General features: G+C 44.6%; 1 protein-coding gene across 2 annotated transcripts in view; it reads right to left on the bottom strand.

Moving 5' to 3' along the window:
* The window catches only part of CILK1 (ciliogenesis associated kinase 1), a 37,196-nt gene that overhangs the window by 14,426 nt on the left and 4,045 nt on the right, over nucleotides 1-18,725 (bottom strand). For both annotated transcript variants that reach the window (XR_013441234.1, XM_036092715.2), the window contains exons 3-7: nucleotides 14,369-14,490; nucleotides 13,267-13,346; nucleotides 4,420-4,552; nucleotides 3,632-3,803; nucleotides 1,378-1,545 (exon numbers count right to left, since the gene is read on the bottom strand). Coding sequence is in view for 1 of the 2 variants with exons in the window: in XM_036092715.2 (XP_035948608.1) it covers nucleotides 1,378-1,545; nucleotides 3,632-3,803; nucleotides 4,420-4,552; nucleotides 13,267-13,346; nucleotides 14,369-14,490 (675 nt within the window). In the remaining variant the exon portion in view is untranslated. The remainder of the gene's footprint in view (nucleotides 1-1,377; nucleotides 1,546-3,631; nucleotides 3,804-4,419; nucleotides 4,553-13,266; nucleotides 13,347-14,368; nucleotides 14,491-18,725) is intronic.

Below are 18,725 nucleotides of genomic sequence, written 5' to 3'. Positions count from 1 at the left end.
ATATGTAAGTGTAGCCACAGAGGGCGATACCATGGAGACTCTGGTAGCGGTTTTGGACCCTGGCATCTAACTTGAAAAGTCTCTGTAGTTCCAGGCATTTTTGCAAACTGATCTGGGGCTGTTTTTAGCTTTTCTGACGCTATTCTTAAAAGTACACATTGTTCTCTTGGTTCCTTGCTACAGATTTTTTTCTTTCATCTCTTGGGTACAACCTTTAAAAAACTGGGTTCGTCAGAAAGCTTTTCTCCTGCCTTCAGGATATTTGTGAATTTCATCCCCCGGAGTGCACTTCTGAGAGTTTTCCAACCCCGGCCACCCAGAGTCTCATGGTACCAAATTATGGCTCTTTCTTCTCTGAGCCTTTGGAGCTGCTTTTCCATAATTCCTTAACCCCCAACTATTGTCTCTCTGGTTCTCGCAAATTCTAACATCACATCAGCCCTATCTTCAAACATCCCCGTCACTTTTGTTTAGCCAAATCATGTCTCTGATTAGAACTGGTCACCTCTGTCATTCTGAGCCATGTAACCGCCAACGGGGGCCGCAGAGAAGGAGCCAGACATGCTAATGCAGAGGGAGGCTTGCAAGAGGCATGGGAGTGGCTGAGGCCATAGCTCTACCACGTCTCTTTGGGTGCATTTTATCATCCAGGTCAAAGTGACCTGGGGGAAGGCAGGTTGAGAAAACAGGAGGTATGAAGCAGGAGACCCACCATCTGTGTCATCGAACTGCAGTTGGTTGCACTATCTGTACTAGTTGCTGGATGAATGATTAGGGGAAATCGCTTCAGCTTTCCGAGATTCAGTTTTCTCACTTACAGAGTGAAAATAGTACCACTGATTTCACAGAATCTTCATAGGGTTCAAATCACGTAAAAACATACTAAAGCATCTACAAACTATTAAGTGCTATAAAATATTAATGATACTTATCATCCTAGCTCTATCTCGTCTGTCGCTCTCTGTGTCAGCTGTGAAACAAGGGAGTTGGATTTCACAAGATATTTTCAAATTCCCTTTTGGCAACCAGTATTGCCTTACAAGCAAACTGCTACGTAATCTTAACTTAGAGAATATCTTTGAAAACACTCTCCAAAGATAGGTAGATATATCTGCTTATTTTCATTTCCTCCTATGTGGTGATGGGAAACTGTATGCCAATTTTCAAAGCAACTGTATTGTTTAAACCTTTAACTATATACAGTAAGTTTCAAACTATTTTATGTTTTTATATATAATATTACCATTAGTGGCATTTCATACTATTTTTCACCCATGATACCAAATGAAATACTTCCTATGAAACTTATAGGAATTATTCAGAGTCAGATATGAACTTCCTAAGAAATGCATCGAACAGAAGGAAATGGAAGACAACCTGACTAGCTGTTGGCCGTTTCTTGGGATCCCACTGGAGCATGTCTCTCAGGAGCTGAATGGCTTCGCTGCTCGCATTGGGAATCAGGGTCTTTAAGTTATTGGGTACACACTGGGGCCAGCGGAAGTTCATCGCACTAGAGAGTTGGTACCCTTCAGGCCAGTCGGTCTGAAAGAAGAAAGACACAGAAGATCTTGCTTAGCCGACTTGTTGTGATAGTTCCTATTTTGGCCCATGTACCCCTAATGGAAAAGCAATCATGTCATTACCGTGCTCATACTCACAGTGCGGCACCGTGTGCGATGAAACACAGAGGATGCTAATGGAGGAACTACAAAGAACATGAAGTCAGAGGAACAGTGGGAAACACACTGAATTTGCCACCAACTGGTTTTATAACTCCCTTTTTTTTTAAAAGATTTATTTATTTATTTATTTGACAGAGAGAGACACAGCAAGAGAGGGAACACAAGCAGGGGGAGCGGGAGAGGGAGAAGCAGGCTTCCCGTGGAGCAGGGAGCCCGATGCGGGGCTCGATCCCAGGACCCTGGGATCATGACCTGAGCCGAAGGCAGACGCTTAACGACTGAGCCACCCAGGCGCAGGACAATATCCCCATCTTGATCATTCAAAATAACCATGTGGAGAAGTCCTGCAGTAAAGAAAGCTATTCCACTCAATCTCAAGCTCTCCACTGTTCCATGCATCATTCCCACTAAATTCTGGAGGTAATACAGAAAAAGATGAGCAAATAATCTTTAAGGTCCCTTCTAGTTCCAACACTACTATTTTACAAAACACATTCTGGTATAATTGCTTTTATCTTTTTTTAAGGTCAAGTGGCATTATGTATCGCTAATGTCATTTATTCAGTTAGATGGTTATTGAGTGCTTACTATATGTTTAGTGTTGTTGGGTATCTGAAAATAATCCAGTATAAATCCTGCACTTAAGGATGTTACTGTCCAAAAAGAGAAAATAAGACATTTATTTAAAAACACAATAATACAGAGGAAAAAAAGTGATGAGGGTCACAAGAGAGGTACAGGTATCCAGAGGAGGTAAAGATTCCAGCAAAAGACTCTGGAAATCTTGAAAAGGTGGCACTCATGATTTATTCAAATGATCTAAAATGTTTTGAGGGTCTAGTTTGTACGAGCAATGGTGCTAGGACCTGGAAAATTAATACCAATAAACACAAGCCTATGGTCCAGGGCACAGAGATGTACTGGGATAAAGATATTAGTAACACAGAACACAGCTGAAATGGAGATGTGAGCAGAGCAGCAGAGAGGAGGTAAATTACTGAGGGGCCTTGGAAAAAGGGTGGACTTCGGTCACGTGGGACATTCACGCAGGGGTGCAAAGCGCGCATGCGCAGAGCAGGGCCGCGGGGCGCCACCAGGGCCGTGCCAGCAGGGTGCAGGGACCACATGGGAGATTCGTTGCGAGAGTGAAGAAGGCTGGGGCGTGGGGCCTCAACGGGTATTTTCAGCAGGGAGGGCCGTACCAGGGCTGCTGTTTGGCTGGGGGGATCTGGTTGCAGAGCGAAAGATAAGCTGGGGGCAGGACTTGAGGGCAGGCGGACTGGGAAGACGCCCCGACACAGCCGGAGGCTCACCGCTGGCCTGCGCTGGCGGCAGCGGGGCTCCCGGGCCAGAGCCGTGCAGCCAAGTTCAACAGGATTTGTGGCCGGGGAAGGAGGGTACGGGAGAGACAGGGTGACACTGAAACCCAGCCTCAAGGCTGCGGCGCTGGGATTCTGGTGAGAGCGCGGCCAGGAACGGGGAACGGGGCAAGGAGGCTAGCTGGGGGTCAGCCAAACACAATCTGTGTCAGATGTTGAGTCCACGGTGACGGTGAGGGTGTCGGGAGGAAATCTCACAGGTAGTCTAGGTATGTGACTGCAGTTCCAAGGAGGGATTTCACGTAGGAGACTTCCTAATGGATGCAGGCGTCGTAGCCATGAGGATAGCGAAGCCCGGCAAGGGAGGTGAGGTGGCCGAGAGAAGAGCAGAGGGAGCTATAACACGTGTACTTAAGATTAAGAGCAGGAGGGCCAGAGGCAGCCACGTCTGCGGAAAGGGCAGGGAAGGACCACTGAGGTCGAGAGAAAGCCTGCAGGTCTGGCAGGTGATCCAAAGGGGCAAGGCTGCACGGGGTGCGGGGGGGAGGGGGTTGGGGGAGTGGGGTGGTGGGGGAGGGAAGGGAAGCTGCTGGCTTCAGCCCACAGGCTTTTGTTCCGGATCATTACCTTTTTGGGTGTCCCCAGCAGCTGGCAAATTTTGAAGATGGTGTCAATTTCACTGGCCCCGGGGAACAGTGGCCTGAGGGTGTACACTTCGGCCATGATGCAGCCCACCGCCCAGATGTCAATGGGGGAGCTGTAGTTGGTAGACCTCAGGAGCACTTCTGGAGCCCGGTACCTGGAGGGGCAGAGATGAACTGCCGGTTAGTGCTGCTACAGGTCAGAAGTTAAATGAAATACTATCATCAGTTCTCAGGGAGAGACCTGTATTTCTAATTTCTATCTAGTTCCGTGTGATAGGTGGACCCAGGATGGCTTGGCACGCCGTCATAAAGTAGTGCTTCTCTATTTCATGGTATTTTCTATGGAGCATTTCTCTGCAGGACTCTGCTGCACAGCATTGTTGAGAAACACAGAGCGAGAGTGAGGAAAAAGAAGAGAGAACAGGAGAAAGAGAGAACATGAAACTTGTCTGCAGGCTACTTCTTGGTCATGGCCAACTGCTTAAATGCTTCAGGTCTGAAAGTTTCAGCATAGTCGTTAGCTGGTTTTTTTAGACAGGTCTTTGGAGAATCTTCTACACAACTCTTTTAGGAAACGGTCTTCAGTTAGGGCTGAATATAAAATATTTATATCATGGAAAAGCACCACTGCCTCCTCTTAAAAGGATTTACAGCCCAAGCTTTTAAACCTTTAGTGAAAAGTTACTTATGTGTGACATTAATGTTATCCTCAGTATGATGGTATATTTTAAAAGAAGTGCAATTAAATAATTTTAAGGAAAGAGGATTTACCATCTGGTAGATACATAGTCTGTGTATGGGGGTCTTGATCGGATTTCTCGGGCCAACCCGAAGTCTGCAATTTTCACAAGTTCCGGGCCCATGCAGAGGAGGTTCTCAGGCTTTAAGTCCCGATGGAAGAAGCCTGTAGAGAGCGTGGAGAAGGAATTCCAGTTCATATTTGCTTCTGCATTACTCTTTGCAGCTATACTTCTCTTTCCATAAATATCTATAACTTGAAAAGTAGCCTGGAATGACACTGAAGGCTCTCTGCCCAGGACTTCTTTCATTTCCCACTGATGAATTCAAAATGTAAAACAATTCAGAAACTGATCTTCGTAATTTTTTTCCAAGATAGAAAACAGCCTTTAAAATATCAAAACTCAGTTATGGGCTGAGATAACTTTGCAAAAAGAAACTGTCACCCAAGGGGCGGAAATTATATATATATATATATAAAATGCCTACACTGCCCAAGGCAGCTAGAAAGAGTCTGAGATTAAAACCATTTCAAAAGACAAAAGTCTTATGAGTTGAGAGTCTTTATCACAAGAAAAACACAATTATAATTTTTGTTTAAGGAACAGGGGATTTAAGAATATGACCTACTCGTATCTGAGATTCTGGTTGTTGCAACAAATATTTTATATGTTAAATGCTTATTACTTCACCTAATGAGGAAGTAGAGGTATACCTGCAGCACGCATTGTGGAAGGCAAGACAACTCACCAAATGGGAAGCCTGTCTCAGCTACAGCAGAGCTCTGGGGGGGGGGGGGGGGGGTGTGCAGGATGTTCAACACGCGAACTTTCCAGGTGCGCTCAGACACCCACTGATCAGTGATAAATGCCTCTGAAAACCTAAAACCTTCCACTTGTAGAGAGCATCACTGATATAGACATCATTCTGCATGACTCTAAATCGCAATGGAATACCGAAATTGGAAATACAACTCTGAATGCCGCTGACAGTGTTGTTATATGTTGTCTTTATCAATGTTGTGACAGTTGGATCCCAACCAGCACATGATGGGGGGAATGAATAGCCATTACAGGAGAGCTACACTATTCCTTGACAACCTCTATGCTGAAGATGCTCAGATCTACATCTCTGACACGCCTTTCCCACCCTTCTCTGGACCCGCGTCTCCAATGGGGTAGCAGATGGATATCACTGTCTCCCCCCATCAACCTGTCCCAAACCACTCTTCTCCTCTCCCAAATCATCTCTCCTACCCAAACCTTTGATAAGATACCCCGGTTCCTTGTAGTTATATTGGATCCTTCCCAAACAGTCATGGAATTATGTTCTATTTCTCACCCAAATATCTCCTATCTGATCCTTCCTACCCCCTTTCACTCCTCCTTCCCAAATCTTTGTTCTCCTCACCTATCCCTCCACTGCCCCTTGCTGTCAGGCCTTCTTCAATCAGTTTCTCTGGATTTCCACACTTTCCGATAATTTAAACACTGTCTTTCCCTTGTCACTGTCACACACACACACACACACGCACACACACATGCACACACAGCCTTCCATGGCTCCTTTAAAGTTATTTAAAAGCTCGAACTCCTTTCAGTCTACCTAAAGAGATAGACTTATTTTCTAATATCACCAGGATATATAAGGTATGTTCCAGTCAGGTAAAATTCCTCATTTCCTACAGGTTCATTGTATCTATTCCCATTAACAATGTTGCACCCTTGTTCCTTTTTATCTATGTCAATCCCAATTTTTGTCATCCTTCAAGACCTACGTTGAGTTTCCCCTCCTCCAGGAAGCCATTTTAATCATGCTAGCCTTCTTCCCTCATTCACCCTATCAGTAAATGTTCACTGAGGGCCCACTCCAGGCCAGGCACTGGGCGAGGCTCCGTGGATTCAGAAGCAACCCAAATGGACACAGTTCTTTCCCTGGTAGACATGATAGGCTCTTCCCTCTGAACTTGAGCAGAGCTCTGCCATTTTCAGGTATATTGACCATCTCTCCATGATTAGATGGAGCATTTTAAGGGTAGAAGCCACAATTCTACTTTTTCTAAATGCCTAGCACCATGGCAGGAGCATGGTGGTCTCATAACATAGTCTTACTGACTGAACAAAGGACTTGAATAGGTTTCTAGGGAACATGAAAGAGCTCAATGGCGACAAATTTACTTTGGCCAAGTAGGCAGGGGCAACAGAGAGAAGACCAGGAGGCAGGAAGGCTCACCAGACAGCAACTGAGAAGTGAGAAGAGCAGTGACCCTGAAGTAGTGGGGGAGACACTGAGGGCTCAGGGCAGGAAGTCCTCAGCACGGGGGGAGTTCCAGCAGGACTAAATCCCCCAAACCCTCTCTGCTCTAGAGGAACGGGCAGGTGACTGTGATGTGGCTGTACCTGAACATGCAGTGGATGTCATGTATCATGGAAAGCAACAGTGTTTTAAAAGAAAAGACACTCCCCTCTGTTCACCGCCAGAGCTTGGTACTAGGTCACACTCCAAATGGATAGTTTTATGGCATAATGATGGGTCTGCAGGCGAATGGCTGGCTAAGATGCACAAAATAAATATAATTACAGAGCACATAGAAGGGGCCGAAGCCGCAGTCTGTTGGGTGTCCGACTCTTGGTTTCGGCTCAGATTGGGATCTCAGGGTTGTGAGATCGCGGCCTGTGTTGGGCTCTGTGCTGAGTGTGGAGTCTGCTCAAGACTCTCCCTCTCCCTGTGCCCCTCCCACTCGCGCTCTCTTTAAGATAAATAAACACATCTTAAAAAAAATAAAAATAAAAAAATAATTTTAAAAAAAGAAGGGGCTGAAGGTACAGAAGGGATCATACATATTCAAGGGGGCCCCAAGTGAGAAGAGGAAGTACTTCCTTCCCACCAAAGGCTGCTTCTGTTTTCCATAATCCAAGGCATTGAGAAGATCAAAGGAGTCCTGCCTGGGTTAGACCAGAGGCAGGTACAGAGAGTTTGCTATTGGTACATCATATGAATGTGTGTGTGCGTATGCCTTTGTATCTCGTTTGTATGAAAATGTATATGGAAAGAAAAAAAAAATATATGTCTATATTCCATTGCTTCATTCTTTAGTCTGCCATCATACCAATATATACCCTATGGTCTTCTTCTCACCACTTCCTTAAGTATCCTAACCAAATTAATAATAAATTAAACCTAAATTATAGTAAGAACCAAACTTGAGGCTGTCAGCAAATTCAAAGGGTAATTCAATATTAGTCAAGGATGGCCTTTAAAACAAAAGAATTTTCTGGGGCGCCTGGGTGGCTCAGTCGGTTAAGTGTCTGCCTTCGGCTCAGGTCATGATCCCAGGGTCCTGGGATCGAGTCCTCCATCGGGCTCCTTGCTCAGCAGGGAGCCTGCTTCTCCCTCTGCCTGCCACTCCCCCTGCTTGTGCTCTCTCTCTCTCTCAAATAAATAAATAAAATCTTTAAAAAAAATAAAAAAATAAAAGACTTTTCTGATGTGGACAAGTTTGGATGGCTTATTATCAGATGAATTAAATAAAGATGATCAATGCACACCAGAGTGGGTGGTTTCTAAGACTCAGTATAACTGAGTCATCATGTTTGGACCCTCCGTTCTTCAGAGCACCCTCCAGCTCCCAGAAGGCCTGGTTGTACGCGCCCATCTTGGAATTGGCTTATGAATGTGCAAAGACAGAAGCAGTTACCAGAGAGTGACCTTTTGTCAGTGCATGCAGGAAAACTCCTGTGACCCTGAAAAGCCATGAATTGTGGGACCATGGGCTCTCTTCCGAAAAACTCAGGACATTAAAAACACACCAGTGAAAAAAAGAAATGGCAAACACCATTTTCCAACTGAACAGATGGGAAAAGTGAGTCATTGGTTGGTGATGGTGGGGGGTGGTTAATTATTCACAATTCTACCAGAAATGTGCTAGAGCCATTGTACTTTTGGGCTTGACTCTGTCCCTCTCAATCCGCATAGTTAAATCTTGATTTGTGGTTCTAGTCCTCTCAAGCACACATTGATGCTGTTTCTCCTCTTAGACACCTTTTCTCCTCTACTTGGGCTAAATAATTATTTCCAAACTCATGTGGCCTTTCCCTTATCGTGAGTCATTTGTCTTCCAGCGTCCAAGCCATGGCGAGCTCCCTCTGCCACCATCTATAACACCCACCTCGACAAACTTGCACCTTATCCTTGCTCAGTTCATCCCATCACACTGACTTATACTATGATACAAGAATCACTCTTACACCCCGGACTTCGCACCTTGCTTCCACCATAGGTTATGCTCCCATGAGCACTGACCACCTCCTCACATTAGTCAAGCTCTATCCTTTCCCTCACTGCTAGTTCCTCTTTAATCCTGCCAGAACAGATGCACTCATAAAATGAGGAGAATGAGGATTCTGGTCCCCCATGTGTCTGTGTAAGCAGCTTCACATTCTATAGATCATATTTCAGGCCCAAAACAATCAGGAACAATGGCTAGGAAAAAACTTAATTGCAAACAGACCCTTACAAATGACTAATGAAAACTGTATTTGTCAGGTGACATATGCTGTTTGTTATACTGTATTTGAGTATAAGCCTTTATAACTAGGAAGAATTCATGAATATGTCTGTAGAAGATCTAGCCCTCTGTTCTTTTCATTACCACATTAGCTACTATAGTCTTACACCCATGAGTTCTATTCCTTGGTAATTAAAACTATAAGACCCTCACGTCGTGTACATGTATTTTTCATCTCTATTTTAACAAAATATTATAACTTCCACACGAGAGGCAATGCAGCATAGTGGTTAGGTGTGCAGACCAATCAGGTGGCCCAATTTCAAATCTCAATTCTGTTCCCTGTCTGGAAAATCACTTAACCTCTCTGTGCCTCACTTTCCTAACGTGGAAAATGGGAAGAAAACCTTGAGGGCTTGTTTTGCAGGATGCAATGTGTTAATTTTGTAAAGGTTTTAGAGCCCTGCTTGGCACCCTGGCCCCTTGCGAGACCTTGTCATTAGTAGTAGTATGAATCCTCTTATACTCCCAGTAAGGGGGCGGCAGGCATACACAGCTCCATTTTTTGCATGTAAGAATTAAGACAATGAAGCTAGTCATGCGCTTCACCTGTGAGGGGTGGTACTAAGCTTTGATCCAGTTCTTAGCTAGGTACGTGTTCTGCTGATGTGTGTGCTGAGCTTGTAACAACGAGCCCACTTCTTCCTCTCGGCTTCTGATTCACAATGGGAACCTATACAGACGGGTCATTCAGACATCACGCAACAGCAAAGTGCTGTCAAGATAAGAATCTTTCTGTTCAAACTGTTTGGCTTCCAGAAGACCGGAACAGACCTTCAATTAAATTTCAGGGTACCCCATGCCAGTCAAATAACAGAGGGATTTTCTCTTTCATCCTGGCAGAAAGTGTGCGGTGCTTACTTTTCATTAATAACCCTTGGGCGAGGGAAACATCAAGCCACAAAGAAGGCTTTCTCCCCTCTGCCACATTCTGTTAATGATGAACCTGATATGAATATATGGAAATAACCAGGGAATACCGAAACACGAGGAATTTACGTAGCACACCTTCCTGCTATGGAAGTTGTTAGTTCCACAGATATTACTGAATTTAAACCTGCAGTGTTTTTATGATCAAGAAGACCACCAGGACAGCAATGCATAGAAAGGCCAAGGGCTGACTCAAGGTCATGCACTGCAAGACAGTGGTGAAACACAGAAGCAGAGAACCACTTCTTGGGGCAAAACATTGTCCTCCAAGCCACCTAAGGCATTTCTGATTGGGTAACAGTGAGTAAGTGTGAGCTGGACATTTCTAAGGGCAGGTCAAGGATGAAACACGGTTTGCATTAATTATTTAATTCCAGCAAAGTACATATGCTTTGGCATTGCTCAATCAGCACCAGGTGGAGTCACGTTTTCATTCCCTGAGCGGGGAAAGTACTCAGTGACATGAACTATGACCATAGCAACTACCTGTAGTGCTGTTCTCCCCTCTCCAAGGAGTCTACTCCCCGGGGGCAGAATGTACCTTCTCACAGTGAGAACAAGCTAACAAGACAAATCTGTGAAGTGCTTGAGATGATTTTTTTTTTTTTCTATTACGGAGGAAAGGGATAGTATGGAGTTACATGTGCACTTCAACAAAGGCAAGTCAATTACCATATAAAAACCAACCGCTATAGCTTCCGAAAATCACTTAGCAATGAAAATGAGATGGGGCCTGTAAAATTAATATCCCTCCCACCTACAATTATTACCACTATTTGGTTCACCTCTGATTCTCTGGTTCTCTTTGAAAAAACACAGGTTTTTCTAGTAAAGCATGGCAAATAGGCACAGACCCCCGAGCTAATCTCCACCCTACTTTGCTGCAGTGGGGGCTTTGGCAGGTCTTTCAACCTCTCTGAACGTCAGTTTCTTCTTCTTTGGAAGGAACAGATACGATCTGTCCTTGCTCACTGAGAAAGTGGCAAGGAAGTAAGTCGGGTGACAGATGAAATGTTATGAAGCTCAAACTAGAACTGGGCACCTTAACAGCTGGGGAAAAGCATCCACAAGAATCTTTGGTAATAGCAACGGCACTGGGGTTGTAAAAACAGAGGCGGTCTGACTTACTCCATGACCTGAGCCTTCCCTTGCACCGTCTTCCCTTGGATCTGAGCGTCCCAGGGGTGTGAGGGAAACTGCCAGTGCAGAGTTTCCAAGAGCTGTGGTGTCACAACGGTATCTGGATGCTACATTACTGGATACAAATATGCACCGTGTGTGTGCACATACAGGTGCATTTGTGGGTGTGGGTGTGTGCAGGTGTTGGGGGAGCAGCGTACATGCAGGTATGTAGGCTTGTGTATGTGTAGATGCATATGCACCTGCATGAGGCACGTGGGTGAGTGTGCGTGTCCATTTGATGGGATTAGGTAGAGACCCAGGTAAAAAGACTACAAGTCCTTTCTGGCAACAGATACCTGAGTCTCATGAAATGCAACCAAAGGAAAAGAAGAGAAAGCCAATGAATATTCACTTTCTTTTAGGTCCGCTACTCAGTTTCCAGGACTGAGCATACAGCCCGAGTAACTGAGACATTATGTGACTGTCCCTGTGTGAAAACATTCTGGTCGATCTTTCTCTTTTGAGAATCTCTTTGATTTCTCATCACTTCCTTTTGCTATGCTCTTAAATCTAGTAAGTTACCCTTCTCCCCCTATTTGTCCCTAAGACACCATACCAGTTTTTCATGTTTTGCAAATTCCATCCCTTGTGAATCCTGGTGACTGAAGGCTCTATCGATGCCAACAGAATTGGGCTGACTTTTTACTGAAAACTTTTTACTGGAATTGGTTCACAAGTGGACTCAGTCTTGCACATTATTCACTGATTATTCAGCATGTGCCTGAGGCCGACATGGATTTGCACAGATAGCCTCTGTCTATCTGTGCTTCATTTAGCCTCTAACTGAAGGGCTACCCAGAGGTTAAAGAGCAGACTGGAAAGATCCCAGGATGAACCGTGCCACTGGCTGAGCCGCGGTGTCTTTTCTACTCACTGCCGATTTGTGTCAAATCTGTGCCGACCGTATTATCAAAGGGCTTCCGCCCAGGTTCCTTATTGGGTAATGAAACTCATCTGTTGGTGCAATATTTGCAACGGCAACATCTTTAGGCTGGGGGGTGAATGGCTTTCTGCCTGTGCAAGATCAACTGCTTCGTCCATCTGTCTTTACAGTTAAAGTGACTTCAAATGACCCCCTACGGGACTCTTGGCTCCACTGGTGGACACGTCCATCCCATGGCTCTAGGTTCACAAGAAGGTGGGTCTGCGTCTAGTTAGTAGCAGAGACTTCGTAACGTCCCAGGTGTTTGCTGGAAAATACAGCCTCGGTCATTGCTACTCAACACCTTTCAAAACTCAGCTAAGGACAACAGTACTGGAGGATTTCCCGAAGGGTATGTGGCCATCCATTCCTCTAGATATTCTAAATCTCTCCTTGGACTACTGAGACCATCCCTATGGTGAATCATACTGGGCCCCAGTAGGACTGTTTTCTCTGATCAAGTGATATAACTGGCCTAAAATGAGGGATATGACATGAAACTGCCCTATGCAATCTGTTACTGTTTACCGTGAAGTCACGTTACATACTGTCCCCTCTAGAAGGATCCATAAGAGAAACCTCTTTGGTCTTAGTTCCAAGAATAGTTCTGCTTCTCTTGGGCAACTGGACTGTTTTTACTGGGGTGGGGGAACTATGTTGGATGCAGTTGGTCATGTTTCACATTTTGCATTGTCAGAAAGCAAGTTCAGAAAAAAATCTGTAGCCTATTTCTTTTACTTAAGTAGAACTTGCGGACATGCCTTTTGCAGATTAACTTCCCCCTCTAGCTATATCCATATCTTGTTTTGTCTTTGTCTTTTTCTTTCTTTGTTAATTTTTAATTGATTTTATTTTCCTGTGTGAATAAATTTTGTTAGGCCATTTTTGAATGCTTTTGGACTGAAATATAATACATCAGGAAAATGAGAAGCCACAGTGAAGCAGTAGTAGTAGATTAAACATAATATGTGAAACGTCTCTGAATTCTAATCTTAGGCATCTTATTAATACACCAGGTAATGGGCAGGAATAACTTTTAGACCTATAACCAACGAGCTTAATGTTAAAGCCTAAAGAATAAGAACACACGGACGTGATAAATAATGAGAAAAATTCAGAAATCAAGTGACAAAAGAGAACATATCCCAAACCCCACTGTCAGCCTCCCAAGCTGCCAACCTCTTCTGGGAGGCAGTCACCAAAGACCCGGATGCTTCCTGTACCTTCTACCTGATGACATTTCACTGCTGTTACAAGCACAAGACTCCAAACCACCTACCGTGTTTGTGAATAAATGCAAGTCCTTGTAATATCTGGTACATTATATTCCTTATAGCAGATTCAGGAAACAACTTATTTCTGGATGGGACAGAGGAGGACAAAGGTTATAAATCTAGATTTACACATGAAAACAAATACTCTGTTCCTGTTCTTTTGGTTATACAGTAAGAATGTAAGAAAACATTTGCTCACACACTAATGTGACCAGATCCTTTGATAATAAAGACCAAAGAAAAACAACTATTTGTCCGTACAAGACAGCTACCTTGTAAACACTGGTGTATTGGTATATTGGCAATTGGTATGTTCAGTTATGTTACAAAGAAGAAAAGATTAAACATTTTATAGTAACCACCCCCCCGCACACCCCCCGATCTATCCTATAAAGATCTTCTCTCTCCAGAATATAAAACTTAAAAAAATTGTAATGGGGAAAATCTGAGGTCTTCCAGATGAAGTCCTTATGAAATGTAGTGGATAGTAGGGGATAGTGCTGTATTCCCCCCGGAAGGGCAAACCATACAGCTTCTCTGTTGTTAGTGACAATGAAGACCCTATTTGTTGACCGAATTCACTCAGAGAGAAGCTGGGAATGAAGCGCTCACTTGCCGCTGAGAAAATATGTCCTAGAACTTCCACGTGGTTCACTTTCAAAGTTCAAAATTACCATAGCAGGTAAGTTTGTTATTAGTTTCCTCTTCCCAGCACACAAGCCCCTGAGCACTCTACAAGAAAGCGAGGGCAAGAAACCTCCAAGTTCTCAATGGAGGTCTCAGAAAGAACAAAGCCGTTACACCTTGACCTGTAATTGCTCTGCCCATATGTCCTTGTGGGAATGGAGAGCTGCGGAGTATCTGTTCAATCTCTGAGCTTCTCTGGGTGAATAACCCATTAAAACCGGAAAACGGCTACACTGAACGTGGCTTCTATGAAGGCCTCGTGAGGCCTCCAGAGTAGGAATGTGGCCTGGGCCCCTCATCTACTGGGCAGCTTTCAAAAGGGAAGCCTAAGCAGCGTTAACTGCGATAGACAAAAGCAAAAAAAGAAAACACATCCTCTTTGCGATATTTACTTCTAAGGTCGCGATGATCAAACTGTACCTTTCTTTAATGAGCTGGTAAAGATTTTCCTTCATGTACTCGAAGATAAAATAAAGATGATCATTTTCCCTGATAACTTCTTTTAATTTTACCACATTGGCATGGTTGAGCTTCTTTAAAGACTGAAAGGCAAGGGGGAGAAACAGAAAAAAATGAGAGAAAATCTGTTGTTGGAAAAGAAAAGCAACTGCACATATACTTCGGAAGAAACATCTAATTCTAGAACCACAGAAGTGCCACAATCCCTATTTTATTGACAATACATGGTATTTCGCTGAAGTCAATAATCACTTTAACGTAGAAAAACCATTTCGATTAGCTGACTAGCAAGTAAGTACTTGACCATTACGGTATTTCTGGCTGCTGGCTGCACCAGCCAATGGGCCAGGGCTATTTTAGGTGCACTCCTTCCAGATGATGGGATTCAATCCATGAAAACGGCCAGAAGGGAACCAATGGGGAGCTGAAGTTTGATTGTTCTAGTATTGGAAAAGGTAGCTGCTCTGGGCCGAGATGACCAGCTAACAGTCTGTAGACCCTGTGAACAGGAAGTTGTTCACATAGACAGAGGCTGATAGCCCGAGGCTCTCAATTTCCATCGGACTCATGTGTGTCCACGAGGCCCACACCAGTCCTTACGATGGGAGTTTTATTTTTTTTAATATTTTATTTAATTCAAGTTAGTTAACATATGGTGTAGTATTGGGTTTCAGGAGAGGTATTTAGTGATTCATCACTCACATACAACACCCAGTGCTCCACCCAACAAGTGCTCTCTTTAATCCCCATCCCCCCCCAGACTCCCCACTGATGTGAGTTTTAAAGGAGAAAGGATGAAGAGGAGAAATCTCACTGCAAAGCCCTCCTGCCCCCCCCCCCCACCCCCAACCCAAGGTGAGATGGGAGAAAGAGCTCTGCTTCCAAGAACAGCAAAGGCAAAAAAGTCAGGCGGGTGATGAGAAACAACAGAGTGGCTCAGAAAATGGGGCGTGACCTGATTCCTCATCCTTGCACACGTGCAGTTTTCCCGTTCCTGCCACAACCCCGTGAGCAGAGCCACATGTCAACTTTTTTCTGTTTGCATCATTAGTTCTGTTCACGGTGAGCGAGTACACTTTTGTATTCGTAAGCAGCGATCCTGTTCATATACGACAGCCAGAGAGACTGTGGCTTTGCTCACCAGATGGTCAGAATTTTATTAACAGTCTCCTGCAAGGGAGCCTCAAAGGGCCACCGGCCAGTGGGATGAGCCCTTTAATTCCAAAAGCCTTTTCCTCACAGAGAAGTGACTCTGATAATAATACATTGTCAAGCCCTTCTTATCTTTGAATTTCCTTAAAAAGAACACTCCTTTTATAAACTAAACACGGTGGCAGAAGACAAAAAGGTGAACACGAATATCCAAATCTAGGACACCCAGTAATAAAGCCTCCACGGAATCAGAGCTTGGGAATGCTGTAATATGATCGAGTTACTTCAAGTGGCTGGGAAGAGGGAGGAAATATGGCCAGTGAATGAGAACAAAATAAAACTCTTCTGGAGCCTCTTTCCTGAAAGAAAAACTCCTGCCAAGGAGCCTCTCTGGCAGGAAATCCTCAACCTAAGGCTGGATCCTTCTAGAATGACCCAACCAGGCTGATTAGTTGTTTTAGTTAGGTTGGTTTCCAGGTTCTCCATGAGTAACAAACACAAACATTGCTTAACTCGTAAGTTTTCACCTCTGCAGCCTTCTTTTCTATTCGCTTAAAATGCATCACAGCAATGGCTGACATGTCCAGTGGATGAGCTGCAGGATGAACGCGGCAAATTCAGTCAGAGGAAAAATGAAGTAGGTTTTTTAAGCTTTTCAAGAGGAACATCCTATGGGCGCCTGGGTGGCTCAGTTGGTTAAGCAACTGCCTTCGGCTCAGGTCATGATCCTGGAGTCCCGGGATCGAGTCCCACATCGGGCTCCCTGCTCAGCAGGGAGTCTGCTCCTCCCTCTCATGCTCTCTGTCTCTCATTCTCTCTCTCACAAATAAATACAATCTTAAAAAAAAAAAAAAAGAAAAGAAAACAAGAGGAACATCCTAGGCAAGGAACAGAGTACCTTCCACGCTTGGCCTGACATTTGTTTTGTGCATGAATTACTGGTTCAAGTCTAAGGGCTCACAGTTCTTGTTCCTGAGTGAGCCTCATGGACAAGTAAAATCTATATTAGTTTAATATAAAAGGGATGAATTTTGTGTGGGAGATTTCATGTGACTCATTTTACAGAGAGAAGGCATCTTATTTAGGCTCACGAAAGGTTTACAAGGAGAGGAAGAGGCAGGACACTTAGAGCCGAGAAGCACAAATAGCAAATTAAAACCAGGTCAGCAGTCCAAATGGAGACTGTTTATCCCCATTTGGATGAAGGTTCTTAACAATTTAACAAAACTACAACATACTGCTCCTCAAGGGTACCCAGGGGCATGAGACACAGTCCTTGCCTGTAAGAAGCAAATGGCCTAATTAAGAAGAGAGGGCACGAATACAAAATCCACAGAACAGAATGAGGGAGATTTTATTAGGGTCAAGAGAATGACAGAGACAAGGAACCTTAGAAATGTCTCAAGAAGGAGTAATCAGCAAACCCCAATGGTCAATGAGTGTACCATCCACAGTGTGACTTGAAGGAAGAATAGCATCTAGACAAGTCAGTGGGAGGGAAAGGGTGTGTCAGGAGAGAAGCCCTTCTTAGGTATGGGTGTGGGAGTGGAATGGTGTGGTCTATGCCTGAGGGATGAGAACTGCCCCAGTCTGGTTCTGAAGGAAACTCATCCAGAAGACTCTGACAGGGGAAGTGGGCAAGGGAATACACTGGTTGGATGCCAGGTGCATATGCCATTAAAGCCTGACAAACGTGGGTCTGAAACCAAGCTTTGTGGCTTAGAGTTGCATTTACCTCTAGCAAGTGACTGAGTCTCTGAGAACCCTGTTCTCAGCAGCAAACCCAAGGTACTAGCACTTTCCTCATGAGGTAGTTGTGAGGATGAAATAAGACAACGCAGATGCTGTCTGGCTTATAGTAGTGTATCAGGAAATGGTAGGTAGTGTGTGATCGGCTGAATGTCCCCGAGATCGTTCTGGGGACAGCACATGGGGTGGATGAGATGTGGAGGAAGAGACGTCACACAGACCACCTGCAGTGAGCTGCAGTTTCTGGGTGAATGGGTAAATGATCATTAACAGAAGAGGGAGAAAATAGGAGCACTGGGGGAGGCAGACATTCTAGAAAATTCAGGCGCTGATATCCACGAAGCAGTTGGATATGTGGGCCTGAAGTAGGCATCAGCAAACTTTTCTTAAAGGGACAGAGAATAAATATTTTAGGCTTTCTAGGTCATACGGTCCCTGCCCTAACTACTCAACTTTGCCATCAAAATGTGAAATCTGCCAATAGAAAATATGTAATCAAGTGGGCGAGTGTTCCAACAAAATTGCATTTAAACAGGACATGGCCGTTCATCAACCCCTGGTCTAGTGCTTACAAAGGATAAAAGATTTGATGAGACCACTGAAGTGAGGGAAGTAAATGAAATTACTTGGGAGGAGATTCAGAGCAAAGGAGAAAATCGCTAAGGACGGAATGTGAGAAATCATCGCTATTTAAAGGGTGAAATACAGAGCACTTGAAGAAAGGCAAGAAAGAGGTAGGACAGCGAGGCCAAAGCAGAGTCACACAGCCCTGGGAGAGGACAGTACCCAACACCGCAGGCAAGAAAATGCCTGAGAAAACGAACTGGAGGGGCGCCTGGGTGACTCAATCGGTTAAGCGTCTGCCTTCGGCTCAGGTCATGATCCCAGGGTCCTGGGATCGAGCCCCACGTCAGGTTCCCTGCTCAGCTGATCAGGGAGGATGGAGGGTACATATATTTATTTAGAGATGGAAGAGAAGGAGCCAGTGGAAAGGAAGAGCTTAAAGAAATGGGAAGGTTCACAAGAGCCAAAAGGTGGGAGCAGCCCAAGTGTCCGTCAACGGGTGAATGGATCAACAAAATGTGGCATCTACCTAAAACCGAATAGGATTTCGCCTTAAAAAGAAGGAAACTCTGACGCAGGCTATGATATGAACCTTGAAGACACGATGCCAAGTGAAATAAGCCAGGCACAAAAAAGAAATACTGCATGATTCCACTTATCTGAGGCACCTGGAGTAGTCAAATTCACAGAGACAGAAATTAAAAGGGTGTTTGCCAAGGGCTGGGGGCAGAGGGGTCACGGGGGTTGTTGTTTAACGGGTTCAGAGTGTCAAGTGTGCAAGATGAAGAGTTCTGGAGGTGGATGGAGGTTCTGACCATACAACAATACCACTTAATACCACTGAACGGTGCTC

The sequence above is a fragment of the Halichoerus grypus genome, chromosome 9, assembly GCF_964656455.1.
Source record: "Halichoerus grypus chromosome 9, mHalGry1.hap1.1, whole genome shotgun sequence".
Classification (NCBI taxonomy): domain Eukaryota; kingdom Metazoa; phylum Chordata; class Mammalia; order Carnivora; family Phocidae; genus Halichoerus; species Halichoerus grypus.
This window is presented reverse-complemented; position numbering and strand designations above follow the sequence as displayed.